The sequence below is a fragment of the Mchenga conophoros genome, linkage group LG9, assembly GCF_057382185.1.
Source record: "Mchenga conophoros isolate Kocher_MC1m ecotype Shallow Benthic linkage group LG9, M_conophoros_male_GT1.1, whole genome shotgun sequence".
Lineage (NCBI taxonomy): Eukaryota > Metazoa > Chordata > Actinopteri > Cichliformes > Cichlidae > Mchenga > Mchenga conophoros.
Window position 1 is genome coordinate 33,588,547 of NC_140534.1, and position 21,500 is coordinate 33,610,046.

Sequence of the window (21,500 nt, forward strand, 5' to 3'; positions counted from 1 at the left end):
CCTTTTTAGCCAGGGTGAAGGGAGTATCTGCCATCAAACAAGAAGACAGCTGCATGTAGCTATGATGATGTTTGCTAGTTCACCTTACATGCATTAATGTAATAGCGTGGTTAGCCTACTCAACGTAAATTACACACGAACAACATTAAGCTACTCACGCAGAGAAGAACGGCTGCTGCTGCATCATCATCCTCATCATTTCTGCTACACTGGCAGGGCTAGGGGCCAGGACTCTCCTCTTCGGGTTTTTGGGGATGTTGCTAACTCCGGGTCCGATAACAGGCAACCCACCCACAGTAGATGTGCTCGGTGTGAGGTCTCGCAGCAAGCTATCAAATACGGCGCATTTCTCGGCTTTTAACAAAATGCTATACGTCACCAGGTGTTTCATCAGATTCGAGGAGTTACCTCCTTTGCACAGTGTCAGCTTGAAGCACTTGTTGCTGCTGAGTTTGCATCTTTTGCTGTGAAGTACAGCCAGACTTTTGACCGCTTCGCCTTGGGCATTTTTAATCTGTAGCTCTGCTCTAAAAGAACGTACGTACCTGTGCCCGCCTACTACGCTCGCAAAGGTAAAATGATTGGCTAGAATTCAAAGCATATTACATCTCGGGGGGGGGGAGCACTGAAAGAAAGCACAGAAATGTGCTGTGAATGTGTAACACAGTCATGTGTGTACAGAGTGTACAGTAGGGGACTCAGTACACAGCCTTGTTGAGAGCCGGTGTTGAGGCTGAGGGCTGAGAAAAGATGAGGCCCCGCCCTAACTCTCTGTACACGATCTGAGAGGAAGTCTCTGATCCAGCGGCAGGTGGTAGCAGGAAGTCCAATTTCCAGCAGTTTAACTATTAGTCTGTCTGGAAGTATCGTATTGAAAGCAGAGCTAAAGTCAACAAAGAGCAGCCTGGCGTAACGGCCCTGCACTTCCAGATGAGAGATGGTGGTGTGGAGCGTTGTAGCGATGGCATCTTCAGTTGATCTGTTAGCTCTGTATGCAAACTGGAGCGGGTCGAGTGTGGGTGGCAAGCAGGACATTTTGTGACATCGGACTAGTTTCTTGAAGCACTTCATTATAACAGGTGTTAGAGCAACTTGTCGGTAGTCGTTGAGGCTGCTAATGTTAGTATGCTTTGGCAGTGGGACAATTGTGGCTGACTTTAGGCACGGCGGGACGCAGGACTGGGACAGTGAAGTGTTGAAGATCTTAGTGAAGACCCCAGCCAGCTGGTCTGCACACTCTTTTAGGACCCTTGCGGTTACCCCATCTGGTCCGGCGGCCTTCCTGGGGTTCACAGCCCTCAGTGTGCGCCTCACCTCATATTCCTGTACTATGAGGCTTGGGCTGCTGTTGCTGTCTGATGTTTTTGCTGCTGCTGCCTCTGGTCCCTTCACCTCTAAGTGTGCAAAGAGCAGCACAATTTAGTGGTTCAACAATACAGAATAAGCTCATGATTCATATATGAGTCTCTCCCCGACAACAGCGAGGAAATTGAGATAAATACGAGGAGGCTGAAGGAGAACCAAAATGCTTTTGATATAAGAGACAACTGTTCTGATAGAAATCCCTGAGCACTGTGCAAAGTGTTCTGAGGATTAGGACCCAGGTACAGATTTATCCAGAGGACAGATGCATCAGTACAAACTGTTTCATCCTATAAACCTGAACTCTATGAAAACTGACTGTTCAATGTGCTAAAGAATGGAAAACATTATTTCCCATCATACCATGAGCAACATTCAGGCATGTAACACAGTAAAACTTTTATTTTTTACATATTCAGCAGAGAGAGTTAGCTGTGTGCACTGCAAAAACAAAAGAAGTGTAACTCATTTCTGCTTGATTTCATTAAAAACTGTGTTATTAAGAAATAATAAATGGGGCTAGCCTCAAAACACTCAGCGTTGGGACTGACTGGAGAATTTCAGGACAGAGCCAAAGTTTTGGAACTGAAATAAAAACTTAAGCCAAATTACACAGTTGTTCCACAAACATTTCCCATCATAAAGTTAAACTGTCCTAACACCTACAGGCATAAGACAGGATACGTTTTTTTTTCAATGTTGGATTTTGTGCAATTTGCAGTAAATTGTGTGCCACAGACTTTGTAATTTACATTTGTGTGACTTATTTAATTATTTTTCTCCTGAAAGTGAACCTCTTACAAAAACATGTGCCAAAACTTTTAGTCGCAAACTAACACTGAGTAATTCAGTAAATCCAGAAGTTTTTTAACATCAAAAGAAGTCTTTGCTGCTGCAGACGTTAGTAAATCTGACCCAAAATGTTACTTCCTCTTTAAAATTCAAACTTTGTAAAGGAATATTTTTAAGAGACGGTTCTCATTTATATGACCACCATAAAACAACAGGGTTAGAACATATTGTGGCGAAATAAGATGTTTGTTTTGTAATCTTCAGCACATTGTAGTTTCAACAGGGCGGACAGCCGGTGTCACATTGTTAAAGAGAGATGAGAGTAAGGCTGTTCAAATTCTCAGCCCGCTCTTCTCTTTTCCTTAATCCTTAACAATTCTACTTCCAACGATAACTTTCTCATAGAACACAAGGAAAAGAAGAAAGGGGGTCGCTTTGGAACACACCCCACGATGTTGCGCTGTGCAGCTGATTCACGTGACCGGACACCAACAAACCACGGCAGAGCAGGAAGAAGAGGGCGGAGCAAAGTGTGTGAGCAGGAGAGGAGTCGAGCAGAGAGCGCTGCTTTGTCATGAAACGGACGTAAAGGACTGAACTTAGAGAAGAGAAACTAAAGCATCGATCATAAACCACTACCAACGTCCTGATATCTGCATCGATCTGCCCACCCTTGTCTCCTGGATCGTAGCTGCGATCAGCGTGAACCACGTGGGTCTCTGCTCCCTGATCTGTTTCCTGTGTTTGGAAAGAGTTGCAGCTTCATCGCGGAGTTTCTCTCGGTTTGTGGGCTCATCTAAAGGTAAGCACGGAAGCAGGGCTAGCGATTTTTCCAGTCGGGCTAACAAAATCTATCTCTGCCCGTCGGGCTGTCATAGGAAGGAAAAATATATGTCAATGCTTTTGCATTCTTTCGGAAATGTAGCTGGGTAATTATGTCTTTGGCATCGGTGAGCCACTGCCAATATGTGACACATTGAAATCACGTTTGAATTTGCGCTCGTTTTTTGCTTTCACGTTGCAATCGCGCGAACTGTGTATAGAGAGCGACAGCACTGATTGGTGAGTGACGATTATTTGTGCACCAATTCCTCTGACGTCGTCTTATTAATCGTTAGCTTACTATGCAAACATGACAAGTGAAATCTCCCGCAGCTTAAACATGTGAGAGGTTGATCGCGCAGAGAATCGCTGAGCTTTACAGGGAGTGCAGAATTATTAGTATTTTGTCCACATCATCCTCTTCATGCATGTTGTCTGACTCCAAGCTGTATAGGCTCGAAAGCCTACTACCAATTAAGCATATTAGGTGATGTGCATCTCTGTAATGAGAAGGGGTGTGGTCTAATGACATCAACACCCTATATCAGGTGTGCATAATTATTAGGCAACGTCCTTTCCTTTGGCAAAATGGGTCAAAAGAAGGACTTGACAGGCTCAGAAAAGTCAAAAATAGTGAGATATCTTGCAGAGGGATGCAGCAGTCTCAAAATTGCAAAGCTTCTGAAGCGTGATCATCGAACAATCAAGCGTTTCATTCAAAATAGTCAACAGGGTCGCAAGAAGCGTGTGGAAAAACCAAGGCGCCAAATAACTGCCCATGAACTGAGAAAAGTCAAGCGTGCAGCTGCCAAGATGCCACTTGCCACCAGTTTGGCCATATTTCAGAGCTGCAACATCACTGGAGTGCCCAAAAGCACAAGGTGTGCAATACTCAGAGACATGGCCATGGTAAGAAAGGCTGAAAGACGACCACCACTGAACAAGACACACAAGCTGAAACGTCAAGACTGGGCCAAGAAATATCTCAAGACTGGTTTTTCTAAGGTTTTATGGACTGATGAAATGAGAGTGAGTCTTGATGGGCCAGATGGATGGGCCCGTGGCTGGATTGGTAAAGGGCAGAGAGCTCCAGTCCCACTCAGACGCCAGCAAGGTGGAGGTGGAGTACTGGTTTGGGCTGGTATCATCAAAGATGAGCTTGTGGGGCCTTTTCGGGTTGAGGATGGAGTCAATGGTGAACAGATCAAAACACTGACAGAATCCATGGATGGCAGGCTTTTGAGTGTCCTTGCAAAGAAAGGTGGCTATATTGGTCGCTGATTTGTTTTTGTTGTGTTTTTGAATGTCAGAAATGTATATTTGTGAATGTGGAGATGTTATATTGGTTTCACTGGTAAAAATAAATAATTGAAATGGGTATATATTTGTTTTTTGTTAAGTTGCCTAATAATTATGCACAGTAATAGTCACCTGCACACACAGATATCCCCCTAAAATAGCTAAAACTAAAAACTACTTCCAAAAACATTCAGCTTTGATATTAATGAGTTTTTTGGGTTCATTGAGAACATGGTTGTTGTTCAATAATAACATTATTCCTCAAAAATACAATTTGCCTAATAATTCTGCACTCCCTGTATGTGAGTACGTGTGTAAAAGCAGCAGGATATATATTTCAGTTCTGCTGAGCCAAATAAGACAGGTCAGGGTGAAGAAGTGACAGCCAAAGAAAAGCTTACCACAAAACAGAAAAGTTATGACAAATCAGACTATGAGGCAAAAAGAAAGTGCAGCTTTATGGTTTCATGGACAAAATAATTTCTGTGGCTGCAATATGACGAGCTAAATAACCAGGGCTGCACATAAGTGGTCCGCAGGTGCGCATTCGCTGTCAAAATAAAAAAACGTGCACAAGATAAGAAGTTGCAACGCCTGTTTGCGTACATAAGATTTTCTGGAGGAGGACAGACATTTGTTTAGAACTCTTAAAGATGTCGAAGAAGCTCCTTTAAGCAATTACTTTGGTTTTCCTCCACCTCCAAAGAAATGTCAGGAGTACAAACCACAAAAGAAGCGCGTATTCTCGGAAAAGTATTTGCAGGAGGTGAGCTGGCTTCAAACAAATGATGAACGCACAGAGATGTGGTGCAGAATGTGCCGTGAAAATCCCACTCTAGTGGACAAAAACAGCTTTTTATATGTACGCAAACGCGCGCTGCAACTTCTTATCTGGTGCGTCTTTTATTTTGACAGCGAATGCGCACCACTTATGTGCACCCGTGTAAATAACATAATGTTCTGCCGGGTGTGTTGTTGGTTTTCCCTCAATTTCTGAGTCAAGTGCCTTTGTTACTGGGACCAATAATTTTAAGAAAGGCCCCCATTAAGACCCATTAGAAATGCACGAAATGCATTATTGCTCAGTCTGCAATATCTTTCCCAGAACAAACACAATTGCAAATAACATACTAAAAATACCTTTAGAACTAATTATTGTAACTCAAATTGGCTTGGTAAGCTCAGTGACCCCTGACCTACATACACAGGTGAATCCAATAATGAGAAAGAGTATTTAAGGGGGTCAATTGTAAGTTTCCCTCTTTTAGTTTGCTCTGAAGAGTAACAACATGAGGGTCTCAAAACAACTCTCAAATGACCTGAAGACAAAGATTGTTCACCATCATGGTTTAGGGAAAGGATGCAGAAAGCGGTCTCAGAGATTTAAGCTGTCTGTTTCACAGTTAGGAACATATGGAGAAAATGGAAGACCACAGGCTCAGTTCAAGTTAAGGCTCGAAGTGGCAGACCAAGAAAAATCTTGGATAGACAGAAGCGACGAATGGTGAGAAGAGTCAGAGTCGACCCACAGACCAGCACCAAAGACCTACAATATCATCTTGCAGCAGATGGAGTCACTGTGCATCGTTCAACCATTCGCCGCACTTTACACAAGGAGATGCTGTATGTGAGAGTGATGCAGACGAAGCCTTTTCTCCGCCCACAGCACAAACAGAGCCGCTTGAGGTTTGCTAAAGCACATTTGGACAAGCCAGCTTCATTCTGGAATAAGGTGCTGTGGACTGATGAAACGAAAAGTTATTTGGGCATAACAAGGGGCGTTATGCATGGAGGGAAAAGAACACAGCATTCCAAGAAAAACACCTGCTGCCTACAGTAACATATGGTGGTTCCATCATGCTGTGGGGCTGTGTGGCCAGTGCAGGGACTGGGAATCTTGTCAAAGTTGAGGGACACATGGAGTCCACTCAGTATCAGCAGATTCTGGAGACCAATGTCCAGGAATCAGTGACAAAGCTGAAGCTGTGCCGGGGCTGGATCTTTCAACAAGACAACGACCCGAAACACTGCTCAAAATCCACTAAGGCTTTCATGCAGAGGAACAAGTACAACGTTCAGGAACGGCCATCTCAGTCCAGACCTGAATATTATTGAAAATCTGTGGTGTGAGTTAAAGAGTGCTGTCCATGCTCTGAAGCCATCAAACCTGAATGAACTAGAGATGTTTTGTAAAGAGGAATCGTCCAAAATACCTTCAACCACAATCCAGACTCTCATTGGAACCTACAGAAAGCGTTTAGAGGCTGTAATTTCTGCAAAAGGCGGATCTTCTAAATATTGATTTTATTTCCTTTTTTGCAGTGCCCAAATTTATGCACCTGCCGGATTTTGTTTAAACAATTACTGCACACTTTCTGGAAATCCAGTAAACTTAATTTCACTTCTCAAATATCACTGTGTGTCTCCTATATGATATATTTAACTGACATTTTTAATTGTAGCAACCAACGATTTATACAGGAAAATAATGACTATTAACAAGTTGCCCAAACTTTTGCATCCCACTGTATATGACTTCATAGTTTTATGAGTTGTCCAACTGAAATGTAGATGTTTTGTATAGACAAATGGTCCTTCAACCAGAATCCAGACTCTCATTGGAAGCTATGGGAAGCATTTAGAGGCTGTTATTTCTGCAAAAGGAGGATCTACTAAATATTGATGTCATTTTTCTGTTGAGGTGACTAAATTTATGAACCTGCCTAATTCAGTAACTATTGCACACTTTCTGTAAATCCTATAAACTTCATTCCACTTCTCAATATTACTGTTTGTCTGCTATATGATATATTTAAATGAAATTACTGATCCAAAAAAACAATGAATTATGAAGAACAATCCTGAATATTATCAGGGGTGCCAAAACCTTTGCATACCGGGAGAAACGTTTCATCACTAATTCCAAGTGACTTCTTCAGTCTCAGCTGACTGCATAAACAATACTTTTGCACAATGACTGAAATTCACCCACTGAATAAACAATGGGCTGGGAGGTCAGTTCCTTGATCATTAATATGCAAATTCTCATGACCACTGACCAAAAACCACTGATCAATGGCCATGAGTACCATTCACAGAGAGTTGGGGAATGGCTGGAATCACAACATTGTAAGATAGAATAGAATAAACCTTTAATTGTCCCACAAGGGGAAATTTAGTGATCATGAAAGATGTGCCTTTAGGCCCCCTCCTCGATTCAGAGATGGTCTTTCCATTTTCGCGTAAATGGCCTCCTTGACTCTGCTCAAACTAGCGTTCCTCCCGGTCCAGGATGTCTCATCATTGAAAGAGTTCCCACTGGCCTGTAGGTGTAAATTGACTGGAGAGTCCTGGCCCTACTAAAGAATGTTATCTTGTTTCAGGATACATAATACCTGCCATTATCCAACCCATTCACAGTGTTGAGGAAAGCCTAAGCTGAGAAGGCACCTAAAGTAAGCCCCAGGCGGTAGAGAAGGACAGCTGCTGGTTAAACGAAAACTCTTAGTGATCCCTCATGTCAGCAGTATTGAAACAGTTCAGACATGTTTTTTTCTAAATGTAGTCTAAGTGTCAGGAGGAATGCCGTGATTTATACATTGAGGAAACCAAACAACCTCTGGCAATGCAGATGGCACAACACAGAAGAGCTACCTATGTTCACATCCACAGGTCAGTGTGGTCTGTAGGTGTAATTCTTAATTCCACTCTGCCTAGATGATACCCATAAATCAGGTGATGTTATGCCATCATTTCTTAGTACACAACAAACACTTCACATTAGAATGAAAAAAAAATCCCAAGTGTGCGGAAGTAGAGGCAGTAGTAGCACATTTAATTATTTACAAGCATAATGTTTGTTTATTGACATACATGGGCAATCAGAGCAATCTGCTGCAGTATCAGGGTCACAATAAACTTTATTGTCCAGTTGTGGATGGTGGAGAGTACCAGCTTTTTAAACCCTGGTAGGGGTTCTCCCTAAAGAAGTGTAATTGACCCACTTTTGATCACATGCCTTATCACATAAGGGATAAAATGCATATCTATACTTTTGTGTCCCAGCTGAGTAACAGGAGGAGAAGAGTCTGGTGGAGCAGCAGAGGAACAGTTTCAGCCATTTGGACTCAGCTCAGCCACTACAGAGGAAACGATGACTTCAACACAGGAGGTGAGAAAAATATCTCAGTTACGCTGTTATTGAAACTGTGTGCACAGCTGGATGTTAACAGCAGCTTTATATTTTCCATCCTGGGCTCCTCCATAAATAGAGAAGCTACATTCACAAACAAAAACCACAGAAGTTACAAGAAAATACAAAGATCACATTTTATCAGAACACATTGAAACAACAATGTCATCAGTTGGACTCAGAATTTGTTATGAAGTACAAGATTTTCTCAAGTAATCAATATTTCTTTAATAATGTCATTTTCAGTCCAACTCTCATTGTAGCACATAATTGTAATGTGAAACTATCAGCAGAAGGTGGTGGTAACACACCTACAATGTGTTTGTTGACATCTTTGATTCCAAAATGGAGTCAGTTTCAGTTTGTTCCACGACTGCATTTCACTCACTGCCTCTGTTTGTATCTCTGTCACTGCAGGACCAACATGGAGCGAGAAGTCAGCGCTCTCAGGAGGCCGACAAACCTCACAGAATAAAGGGAGAGAAAACATACAGCTGTGATGATTGTGGAGAAGATTTTACTGGAAAGTCTAACCTGAAAATTCAACAACTCATCCACACTGGGATGAGACCATTCAGGTGTGACTTGTGTGGAACGTCTTTTACCAAGACAGTAAACTTAAAAAGACACCAACTCATCCATAGTGGAGATAAACCGCACAGCTGTGACTTGTGTGGAAAATCTTTTACCCAACCTGGAAACTTAAAAAGACACCAGCTTGTCCACAGTGGAGTCAAACCGTACGCCTGTGATCAGTGTGGTAAAACTTTTAATTGCAGTGGCAACTTACTAAAGCATGAAGTTACCCACTCTGGAATTAAGGCGTACAGCTGTGACATTTGTGGGAAAACCTTTAGCCTTTTAGGGAACAGAAATAGACACCAACGCATTCACACTGCAAATGGTGTTTACTTCTGTGATCAGTGTGGGAAACTGTTTACAACAGATGCACACTTACAATTCCACATGTTTACCCACGCTGATGAGAGACTTTATAAATGTGACCTGTGTGATAAGGCTTTTAAATCTCCACGTTACCTGAGAAAACACCACCAAATGCACTCCAGAAAGAAACTCTACAAGTGCAGTAATTGTGAGGTATGTATTTATATTTTTATCTTCTAATTTCAGTGTCACTGTTTGGATCAACTCTGCTCAGTAAGTAAGTAACTTGTTAGCAAGTTAGTAATTCTGCTAGCTATAACAGCAGTGCTGGCTGATGATCAGATTTCAATCATTATTTCTTTTCATCCATGATCATGAAAAAAGTTCATTATTACTTTTCTGTATTCACAATATCCACGTTGTACCATATTTAGGCCCACATTACATTTGCCATGGCTGCTGGAATTTTGACAGTGTCAGTAAAGAACATAATAAGTCATCTAATTAAAAACAACGGTTACTGTTACCTTGTAGCCATATTTGAGGATTTACAGTTGCAATTCTTTTGAAGCGTTATGTTAATTAACCTTAAATTAAAATCTCAATGGGATATAAAAATACTTCATTTACAGAATATTCAGTCAACTCTCACAAATCTCTTAAAACATTCCTAATATAATACAAAGTGAAAATTTCTCCCTTTTCTATCTAACATTCACACTCCATTGGATCCATCGGAGAACAGCTTGGGGTTAGTATCTTGTGACATGCAGAGTGGATTATGTAGATCAGCAGTCGCCACTAATCATTTTTATCGTTAACTGGGTTTCCCTGGGTCTTTTCCCGTTTTTTTTTGGGTACTGGTTTTATTTTGTTGCATTTATCCTCCCCTCCTTGAAGGCCGATTCGTGAAAATATACACAGACATAAAACAGTCCGTGGCACAAAAAAGGCTGGGAACCGCTGAAGTAGATGACCTGCTCTACCTTCTGAGCTACAGTCACCCTTGAACAGTGGTTCTTAACCTTGTTGGAGGTACCGAACGCTACCAGTTCCATATGCACCTCTTTAGCGAAAAATAAAATACAATTTTTTTTTTTCAAATTCAAGACATAGATGAGCCGTGCATGTCACGGCGGAGGCTTTACCGAAACCCTGAAACAGACTCACCGAACCCGTAGGGTTCGATCAAACCCAGGTTAAGAACCACTGCCCTAGAAATTCCTCAAGTATAGAAAAACTATCTGTATTATATGGTGTCCGTAGAGGTGTTAAAGATGGGAGGCAAAAGCAGAGAGGGGCTTTTTCTTCTAGTCCCGAGCCGGTAAGTAGGATGCGAGAAGACTGAAGATCTGCGGTGAAAAGACTTAGAGAGAGGGACAACAGAGGAGAAGTCATAGCCCTTCACTGTGGATCGATTGATTGGATTATGAATTTTAAACTGCGTACTCATCGTATGCTGAGTTAGGATCAGAGTCAAGAAGGTGAAGTCGGGGAGCCTTGTACTGGAAACTGGATTCTATCAGTGCGCACGATGATCCTCCTTCCCTCCTAAAAGAAGACACACCTCAACAACGGTTGTAGTCACTCAGCAACAAAATAGTTAGTTTATAGTGTGATAAATTGATTATTTGGATTTGATTGATTAAATTGCAATTAAGCTGTTTGCTAACGCCTGCTGAAATCTTGCTTTAATAAAAATTATTTATCTTAATTCAAAGTCAGAATTGTGGACATTGATTCTATTACCTTCTTAAAACAGTAAATGGTAAGACTTTGTGTGTTAACCCATAACATCAGATTTAGGTTCTTATAGGTTATTCTAGTACTTCATTATAATACGTCCTTGGGATGTACTGTCCAGGTCACAAAATTTTACTCAGCACAATAACAAGTGCTATAGATCATTAGAGGAGAGCTGCCGTTAATAACTGTGGCTTACAAATATGTTTCATTAAGGTTGCAAATGAGAGCATAGAGTCAAAGGAAGTGCAGGGCGGGCACTTAGATGAAGGCAGTTAGAGGCTGAGCGAATCTCCTCGCCGCCGGCTTAAACTAGTCTCAACTTCACCTATCAGGATAATACCCGTAGGGAGTAAGCGACTCTGATCCAAAGGATGGAGAGCTGTCCAGACCACCTGTACAGGGGTAACTGGGATCTAACAGTGTGAATGAGGTATGTTGCATAAAGCACTTTGAGCGCTCAGACAGAGTAGAAAAGTGCTCTGTAAGAACCAGTCCATTTTACTTGTATTCACTGACTGAACAACAGGAGGGTCATCTAACTAAAACCAATCAGTGCATCCCACCTGACCCCCTCAAAATCAAATTCTTTTTAATGGTCTGTAAGTTTTATTTACATGTCCTCATAGTATGGTGAAAGGATGTCTGCAGACAGGGTACCAGTGCTTGTTGCTGTTCCTCTACATCAAAGACATTTATTGTAGCCCAGTGAGCTGAGTGTTATAATGTAAACAGTAAAATGTAATTGGATATTGGCAGAAATGCTCTTTATCTGAGGCGACGTTCAGGATAAAAATGTTGAAGGAATTCCCTGACTTACACTCTTTGTATCTTTGTTTAGAAGCAGAGCAACACAGATGGATCCAGTTCTCGACCCTGTCGTCACTGTGGTGGTGGGAAAGACTTTTGTTGTGACCTTTGTGGAAAAACTTTCAGTCATCAGTGGAACCTTACAATACATCAACGTAGACACACTGGAGACAAAATGAGCTTCTGCAAAGAATGTGGGAGAGGCTTCCCCACTCCAAGTGAATTAAAGCGCCATGAATTCATTCACAGTGGGGTCAAAAAGAACATCTGTGACCAGTGTGGGTCATCATTTTTCACTGCAGATGATCTTAAAAGACATAAACGAGTCCACACAGGAGAGAAACCATACAAGTGCAGACATTGTGAGAAATGTTTCACACAATCAAGTAGTCGTAACCTTCATGAAGGTACACACGGAAGAGAACTTCAGCTGTGACAAGAGCTTCAGGAATCTCGGTTCATACTCCGAACATAAACAATCCCACGCTGTAAATAAACTGTTTCACTGTTACCTATGTGCAAAAACATTCACTTCATTTTCTGCTCTGTGCAAACATCAGCGTGATCATGCAGGACTGAAATCACTGTATCACAATCAATCTGAAGATCCTCTTCTGGTTTCAGGGTCAGACTTCAAAACCTTGAGATCAGGCTCCACAGAGTTCAGCTGGAATCTGCTGTAAAAAGTGTCAGCTGATGACACACTTGGATCTGATGCGGTAGCTCTGATATCTGGACCTGCAGTGAATAAACCTGAATGTTATAACTAGGAAGGCACAAGTATAAATATTTACATTAGTTTGTGTGTGTGCGTGTGTGTTTTAAAAGGAATTTTAACACTTATCCCCCTACAAAAAGTAGTGTTTAGTCTCAGTACTTCCATGGATGCTTTTGGTGTTTAATAACCAGTAACCATCATGGCTTGATAAATAGACAAATAGATATATTCCCACTCTTAATACACCCAATCACTGCAGTGTCATTAGATAAACATTTACAGGTGGCATGTTTCTGCTTTCTACTAGAAATCTGAGGTGTATAAGGTAAACGGCAATGGAGATCAAAATCCTTCGGCACTATTATTTGCCCTGCAGTGAACTGGAACCTGTTCAGCATGTACTATTAGAATGTCAGGTCTATGTTCAAGAAAGGAACAAGGCATTAATAGCAATTTTTAAGAAGCTGAATGTGACTAGGCTCTTTGACATTCATTTAAACACGAAGCTTCAGAAGGATTTCATAAGATGATCTATACCGCAGTTAGACTTCGGTCTAGCAAAGAGGTGATAAAGATGATTGTGTTACTAACTCTATTGTGTCTTTTTCTTTTACTGTCTGTTGAATTCCCAGTGCCACCAATCTAGGCAACACAGTGGTATAGGATAGTGATGTGCAAATGAAGCAAAGAACCATTTCATCAACTGAACTGAAAATGGGTTCATTAATTCAATGCTTTGTTTCAGCGCATCTAGTGGCGAAATGGGAAACAGTGGGGAAAAAAGTCTAAATAATCATGTACTAAGCATAACTGGGGGTTGTGCAAAAGATACAAATATACTTGTGTAAAGATGGATTTACTGGTCAGTTGATTCTGTAAATGTACGTACTGTAGCTGAAGGAAGGATGTGCTGGGATGGTATGGTGTGCTCATGTAACTAGGGCAGGGTGTGAGAAGGGATGAGGTGCCGAACATTTAGTTTTTATTAAAAAATAATATTTTTTCCTCTTTTTAGAATTGCTTCATTTTTTGCTGACCGTTTCTTCATGGCACTGATGAGGCTTGGTGTTGCTTTGCTACCACAAACAAATGTAAGGAATTGCTTGGACATGTTCTCTCCCATCAGTTCTGCTGTCATGTTGGTGGTATTGCCCATTATGGCCATCTTAATAAAGATCTATCTGTCTATCTATGTCTCCGTGACTCTCTTCTGCTGGAACATTTCCACTGTTACCATGTAAAATGGGTTGAGCAATGCTAAATAAGATGCTATTTTTCATGGTCCTTGGAAGAGAGAAGATTAACTTCTGTTCTGAGTGATGCCGTATGTGTTAACAGACCTCTCTGCATTGAATCATATCTGTTATTAACCTCTGTCTCTCTTCCACAGCATGTCTTTCATCCTGTTTTCCTTCTCTCACCCCAACCGGTCGCAGCAGATGGCCCCGCCCCTCCCTGAGCCTGGTTCTGCTGGAAGTTTCTTCCTGTTAAAAGGGAGTTTTTCCTTCCCACTGTCACCAAAGTGCTTGCTCATAGGGGGTCATATGATTGTTGGGTTTTTCTCTGTACCTATGTAGCGCCTTGAGGCGACTTTTGTTGTGATTTGGCGCTATATAAATAAAATTGAATTGAATTGAATGCCCGAAGTCCTTGAGCTGTCTGCCTCTCATCAGGTAGCGCTGTAGCATTAAGAAGGTGCTGTTCCAGGGCCTGTACATAGGAACATGCAAACAAACATTTTTAAACATTTGATACATAACTATCAAGGTACATAAGCTGTGTCCAGCCTACGAATCCGCCCGACAAATGTGTCCTGTTTTTTTCCCCAGATTTGAAGGATGGGTCGTTGTGTCCTTTGTGGTCCACCATATTCCAGAATTCATAGCACGGCCCAGCCAATTCCAGTTTCCAACAACGGCGGCCACTACTAAGTTTTAATATTACTCTTATTAATCTTTCTGGGTCACAAAATAATCTTTTAACATATATATTTTTATTTTTAAACCCATGAAAGCATCCTTTTTCCCAGTAGCTAAATCACTTTTTTTTTAATCTTAAATTGTGTCGAGTGGAAAGTTTAGATTTTTAATGTCATGTGTGATGTTCTTGTATGTGATTTATTTACTCAGAAATTCCACAAATGTGCCTCTTTTGACAATAATCATTGTATATCTCAGTTTTAACTTTCAGTTCAGTTCCAGTTCAGGGTCACCTACACGGTATCTGCCCACCCCGAGTCCATCACAGGGTTAAATAATTTTGGTCTAATTGAGTAGGATTAATGTGAACTCATCATAAGAAGTTTTTAGGTTTATTCTTTAGTCCAGGCACTAGGACTACCTCAAGCCTTACTTGAGTCAGGATTCAAAGTTCTGTCTGTCATTTTCCTTAATTATGTTCAGCTGTGTCCAGTTCCCAATTAGCCCTGAGTGTGTGAGAGAGTATTTGTAGCCCTGTCTCATATCTTTTTAGTTAACATGTTAGTTTATGCTTCCTGAGATTCTGTTGCTCTTCGTTTTCCTTGCATTGTGGACTTGAGTGGATAACCCAAATAAAGGTTAGTTTGTGTTTATTCTGTATCCCTGTGAGTCCTGTGCTTTGACTTATGCCTTGCTGAGCCCTGACAATGTAAGAACTTCTGAATGTGCCAGAATCTATTTGGGTCTTAGTTACAGAGAGTTCACTCTGTTATGGCGAAGCATGTGGTCATCATCATGACTGGTCCTTAAAAACGCAGCATCCAACAGGAATACATGCCTTCTCCAGAAGTCTGCACTAAAAGGCAAGATTTTTATTGTTGTTAGGTTTTTAAAAAACCCAAGTTTTCTGTGTCATAAGAGTGGTTCACCCGTTACTGGGTTACACTGGCATACTGTCACTAACTGGCTCAAAGCAATTTATGTTCAAGTTTGGGGGCAAATAAGCATGAAACACTGCCTACAGACCAATAAATTCTCTGATGATGGTCAAAATCTGTGGAAGATCACTGAGACCTGTGATTGGATAGTAGGTGGGTCTAAAGTCTGTTCTGTAGAATAAGCATGTGTTTGAAATATTTTCGTATTTTTATTTTTTACATGCCTCGATACTGAAACGCCACCAGATCTGTTTGTGTCCCTGCTGGTTAGCAAGTGGAGAAGAGTCTGACGAAGCAGCAGAGCAACATTTTTGAGTCATTTAGGCTCAGTTTAGCCACCACAGAGGAAACGATGACTTCAACAGAAAAGGTATGGAAAATATGTTTCACTACTATTGAAACTGTGCCCTTCATCGTCTTCGGTTGGTTTGCTTGATGATGGTCACAATTTGCTCAAAAGATGACACAAAGTTCATTTTAACGGGCACCAAAACACAGGCTAGGTTTATATTAAGCCCCCAATAGGACATCATGTAATGTTATTTGTATATATTACTCTTTCTATAATATAATTTTAATTACTGTTGTAGCACACATTACATTTACACTTTTCCTTCATTAGATATTATTGTATTACAGTTTGGAAATGTTATACAGTAGTTGTTGTAATCCCTAGTCTCTCATCCTGTAGTTCAGCAGACTTGAACGCCACTGTGTTGGAGTGCAGCTGGTGGCAGTAGTACTTGCTCTGCTCTGCTACATGCTTTAGGGTCACTCTAACCAGAACCTGCAAAAGTTCCACATTTTACTATTGTAATTCTTTATAAAATTATTGTCAAAATAATGTGAAATTATTTTAGGGTTTGGCCTAGTAGTCTCATTAAATGTAACTCTAGGGATAAACAAATGCTGGTGTAATGACGGTGTCAGCAGTCTAAGGTGTTCTAGAATACAATTTAAAAACCTGTAGAAATATAGACCTCTCCCTTTCCTATCCCCCAGCCATGTCTGCCCAGTCTGTAACAACTGAAAATAAAATGAAAAATAACAACAAAGGTTGATCAAATGGACCAAAACGGCAAGGCCGTGATGATCCGTTGGGTATCCTTGTTGGCTTTCAGCTAAATTTGTCTAATCTAAGCAGTCAAATCAAAGACAAGAACAAGACTGAATATTTGTGTGTACAAGCACTAGGAATGGCGATGACGTGAGAATATTTAAATACTTAAATCTGATAGTTCCATAGACTATACTACCAAATTATTGTTTGGTTCTTCTGACCATTTGTATATAATGTACTACCACTAGTAGATGGTTGAAATGGGCCTCTGGTTTAAAATTATACAGAAAACTGGAGGGAGTTTGACTGTTCAGTTTGTTCCATGACTGTATTTAACTCAATGCCTCTGTTGGTATTTCTGTTGCTGCAGGATCGAAATGGGCAAAGATGTCAGCCCTCTCAGGAGGCTGACAAACCCCACGGGGGAAGAAAATACAGCTGCAATGAGTGTGGGAGAGCTTTTACTCGAAAGGAGTCCCTAAGAAAACACACAGACTTCCACACTGCAGAGATTCTGTTCATCTGTGACTTGTGTGGAAAATGTTTTACTTGCTTTGGTAAATTGCAAAGACACCAACTAATCCACAGGGGATATAAACAGTTTAGATGTGACTTGTGTGGGAAGTCCTTTACTCAGCAAAGTGCCCTAAAAAAGCATAAAGTCTCTCACAGTGATATTACAGCATACCGTTGTGATCATTGTGGGAAGCGTTTTACTCAGAAAGAAGGCCTGGAAAACCACAAGTTCATCCACAGTGGAGTTAAACCATACAGATGTGATCAGTGTGGTAAAGATTTTACTCGAAGTGGTAGCTTACGGAGGCATAGAGTTACCCACTCTGGAATTAAGGCATACAGCTGTGACATTTGTGGGAAAACTTTCAACCATTTAGGGAACAGAAATAGACACAAACGCATTCACACGGGACATGATGTTTACAGCTGTGATCAGTGTGACAAGCAGTTTACAGAAAAAAGATACTTACAACAACACATGTTTACCCACACTGAGGAGAGACCGTATAAATGTGAACTGTGTGAGAAGACTTTTAAACTTTCATCGTCCCTTAAAATGCACCATCAGATCCACACCAGAAAGAAACTCCACAAGTGCAGTTACTGTGAGGTATGTATTTTTATTTATTTTTTTTCTTTCTGGGGTGTCAACGCTCGTTTCTGTTCCTCTACGTCAAAGAAACAAAATTTATTTTAAAGTTTATTTAAACGTGTAACTTATGTTAAATGTATTTGTCTTTGTTTAGAAGCAGAACAACCCAGAAGGATCCAGTTTTGAACACTGCTATCGTTGTGGTGGTGGGAAACCATTTCGTTGTGACATTTGTAAAAAACCTTTCAGCCAGGAAAGGACCTTAAAATTACATCAACGTAGACACACTGGACACAAAATGAACTACTGCAAAGAATGTGGGAGAGGCTTCCCCACTCCAAGTAAATTACGACGACATGAACTTATACACAGTGGCATTAAAAAGTACCTCTGTGGCCAGTGTGGGTCATCATTCGCCACTGCAGGTAACCTTAACATGCATAGACAAATCCACATGGGAGAGAAACCATATAAGTGCAGTCACTGTGAGGAAAGCTTCTCACATTCAAGTACTCGTAACTTTCATGAAAGAACACATAAAACTACACCTGTGACTAGTGTAACAGGAGTTTGATCTTAAAAGTATTTTAAAGTGTAAATAATTTGTTTTATCTTTGAGGAATTAAATGTGGTATAACCTCCACACACTGTCCTGCTTACCATTAAAGTTGAATATTGGTAAGTGTGGCTGTGTGGTGCTTATACTATTTTTCTCCACAAAGAGAAGGTTCCCAAGTTTCTTTAAGAATTGTTTTTTTTTTTTTTTTTGTTTTGTTTTTTTTTTTTTAAATGAATAGAAATTTCCTACTAATTTTATTTTTTATCTTGTATAGAACTTTTTAAATGCTTATTTAACCTGCTGTGGTAATCCCCACTACTTTTCACAGAACTGATCCAGAAAGGTCAAATGCAACGTAAGAAAATGTTAGCGAATGGGGAGAACTGCTGATACAACGGTAGAATACAAAATCACAAAAGACAATGCGCTTCTGGGGAGACAATTTTGCCAACGAGCTTCAGAAGGGGAAAACTACAAATAATGGGACATATTACACTTAAACACATTTAGAAAGGGTGGCGAGTTCTCAAGTTCTTTGACGGGGGAAAAAAATAAAAATTTGGCGTTTTTTCATCACAAAATTTATGTAGTATTGTAGATGTTTAATGTTAGTGGTTTACTGTTAGCCTGTTACTTTTGCAGCTTTGCCATTACATGATTGTCTTCTCACAAACGCTTCCATTGAGACTTGTCCAGGATGCTGGGTGTAATTTATTTATTAACATTTCTAGGCCAATTTAAGATTTGAAGACTTTTTTTTTTTTTTTTTTTTTTCTTTTTAAATGTTCTGGGGATGTTCATCAAATATGACTAAGGTAACACTAATTTGGTGTAAAAATAAATAATTGGTTTCATAACAAATATTTGAGCCATGATTTCACTTCCACCGTCTGAGTAAATACTGACATGACAAATGGTAACATTTAACAGTCTGAATCCAATTTTTATTTATTTTTTTTTATTTTTCTCCCCCTGACACAGATGGACGATTATTGGAGATTGTTGTGTTTTTTGTTTTGTGTGGGTTTTTTTTTTTTTTTTTTTTTTTTTTTTTTTTTTTGGGTCCCATTTGAAATGAATGAGAAACTTTATAAATTCTGCTAAAACTTGCTTGATTAGATTATAGCTTTTCTGCTAAGACAAAGGATTTCATGTAAATCATAGTATTTTTACAGAGTCAGTGTTTCTGCTAAATCATTGTATTTCTGCAAATTCATAGTATTTGACACTGCAAAGTATTTTTATTTTTTAGCACAATCAATCTTTATTTATAAAGCACTTTTCATACAAAAAATGTAGCACAAAGTGCTTTACATAGTTAAAAGCAGCCCACCCCACCCTCCAACTCACTCCCCACACTCTCATTAACATAAATGATGTGAATACACACACACACTTAAACAGTAAAAATTGGGCTGGGTCAATCAACGTATTTCACCCAAATCACAATATTTAAGCCAAATCATAGTATTACTGCTAAATTGTAGTATTTGAGCCAAGTCATAGTGTATATAGGCTAAAACATAGTATTTCTGTCAATAGCAGCAATACTATGATTTCACACAAATACTATGACTTAGCAGACACACAGTTGACTGATCTAGAAACTGCCAAATTATATTATTTCTGCTAAATCATAGTATTTGTGCTCAAACATAGTAATTCTGCCAAAGCATAGTATTGGTGCCAAATGGTAGTATTTTTGCTTAATCATAGTATGACCGAGAAGGTTAAGTGTCTTAACTTCTTTTCAGCACAAAGTTCTGCTTCACCTGTTTCAAGCACAAATTTAAGTTTATTCACCTCATTTCTGCAGAAAGTTCAACTTTGTCAGCTAATTTTTCAGCTCCTTCAGTTGAAGCCTGCTATATCTTTTGGTGCTCATAACTGTTATATATATATATATATATATATATATATATATATATATATATATATATATATATTTTTTTTTTTTTTTAAGATCAGTTTTTCAGCAGATTGTTCTCCTTCTTCTGCTGTTTTCTGATTCCACTACAAGGCATTTTCGCAGGAAATGCAAACTTTTCTAGTTGCTTCTTTCTTCTTTGCCATGGAACTACTTTCGCAGTTTTTGTGCGATTTTCACCATTCAAATTTTAAACTATTATGCTATTTCTGTTAATGCCGACTATGACTTTTGGTGCTCATAACTTCTATACTTTTCGAGATAATTCGTTTTTGTGCTTTTTTTTTTTTTTTTTTTTTTTCTCCCCGGTCCCATTGAAATAAATGGACCACATAATCAGTGTGGTCACTGATTTTGTTTGTGGGGTTGAGCTGTGTTCTTAGCTTGGTGAGATGAGCAGCTGTTCTCAGAGCGGGAGGCCCGGGTTCAAATCCCGCTTATGGTAACAATTTTTTCAGTTTAACATTTAAACTTTTTAACTGTTTTCAATACAAATTTCAGCTTCTACACCAGTTTTCAGTGGATTTCTTTCCCCCTCCCTTCAGCACACAGTTTTACTACTTCTGCTGTTTTCAGCAAATTCCACTACAAGGCATTCACCAGAGGTGGGTCGAGTATCCAGAAATTGTACTCAAGAGTAGCATTACTTTTAAATATTATTACTCAAGTAAAACTGAAAAGTAGTTGTCAAAAAAGTTACTCAAGAGTAAAAAAAGACTACTCAAGTAGCGAGTAACTGTTTGAAACGTCAGATTTATTTATTTATTTTTAAACTATTGTCACAACCTGCGGGATCGGCAAGGCGCTGGTCAGAATCTCTCCACTCCTAGCCCCCCTTCTCTTTTTCCTCTCCCTCTCCCCTGTTTTGCCGGGGCAGAACTCATGGCGGGTTCACGCCCTCGGTCCACGCCTTCCCGGATCGTGCACACCTGGGCCTCATCAGACCAGCCGGTATATGAGAAGGAGATCAGCTGTTCAACGCTGGATTGTTGTGAAGGCTCTTGTCAGTACACACCTAGCTCAAGTTTGCCGTGCCTCTGCCTCAGACTTTAACGTGTTCCTTTGTTCCTAGATTCCCCGGACTCGTCCCCGTGTTTCCCCGTGTGGAAGGTGTGACAGGTCGCTAGCGGAGTGGAGAGAGGCTGTTCTGAGCACGTGTGTGATTTCCCCGTTTTCCCTGGAGCCCTGGACCCCTGCCCCTCACGTCTTGTATATAGCACTAACCTTGCACTGTCTGTACATTCACTTGGTGAAGATCTGTAATAAACATCTCTGTTTGAACGCTACCCAGGAGTCCTGCAAGTGGATCCTTTAAGCAACGCGTGGCACTAATTTCCAGATTTCAGTTTTTCACAACATGAAGCTT

The 21,500-nt window shown here is 40.2% G+C and overlaps 1 protein-coding gene and 1 pseudogene across 5 annotated transcripts in view; both read left to right on the top strand.

Moving 5' to 3' along the window:
• Positions 1-13,811, top strand: part of LOC146567728 (uncharacterized) — a 36,283-nt pseudogene extending 22,472 nt beyond the window's left edge. Inside the window, exons 4-5 of the transcript XR_014893971.1 lie at positions 8,885-9,565; positions 11,937-13,811. The product of XR_014893971.1 is annotated as an uncharacterized LOC146567728 (transcript). The remainder of the gene's footprint in view (positions 1-8,884; positions 9,566-11,936) is intronic.
• A 1,300-nt stretch (positions 13,812-15,111) lies between these two features.
• Positions 15,112-18,985, top strand: LOC146567729 (uncharacterized). 4 transcript variants are annotated; one of them, XM_085287739.1, is made up of 6 exons: positions 15,112-15,180; positions 15,293-15,405; positions 15,727-15,850; positions 16,911-17,666; positions 17,803-18,073; positions 18,536-18,985. In XM_085287739.1, the coding sequence occupies exons 3-6, from the start codon at positions 15,833-15,835 to the stop codon at positions 18,595-18,597; spliced, it is 1,107 nt and encodes a 368-aa protein (XP_085143865.1). In that variant the 5' UTR covers positions 15,112-15,180; positions 15,293-15,405; positions 15,727-15,832; the 3' UTR covers positions 18,598-18,985. The 4 variants fall into 4 exon arrangements, with proteins under 4 accessions (XP_085143865.1, XP_085143862.1, XP_085143863.1 ...); XM_085287736.1 differs by having other exon boundaries at positions 17,803-18,985; XM_085287737.1 differs by lacking the exon at positions 15,293-15,405 and having other exon boundaries at positions 15,113-15,180; positions 17,803-18,985.
• Positions 18,986-21,500: the final 2,515 nt, after the last annotated feature.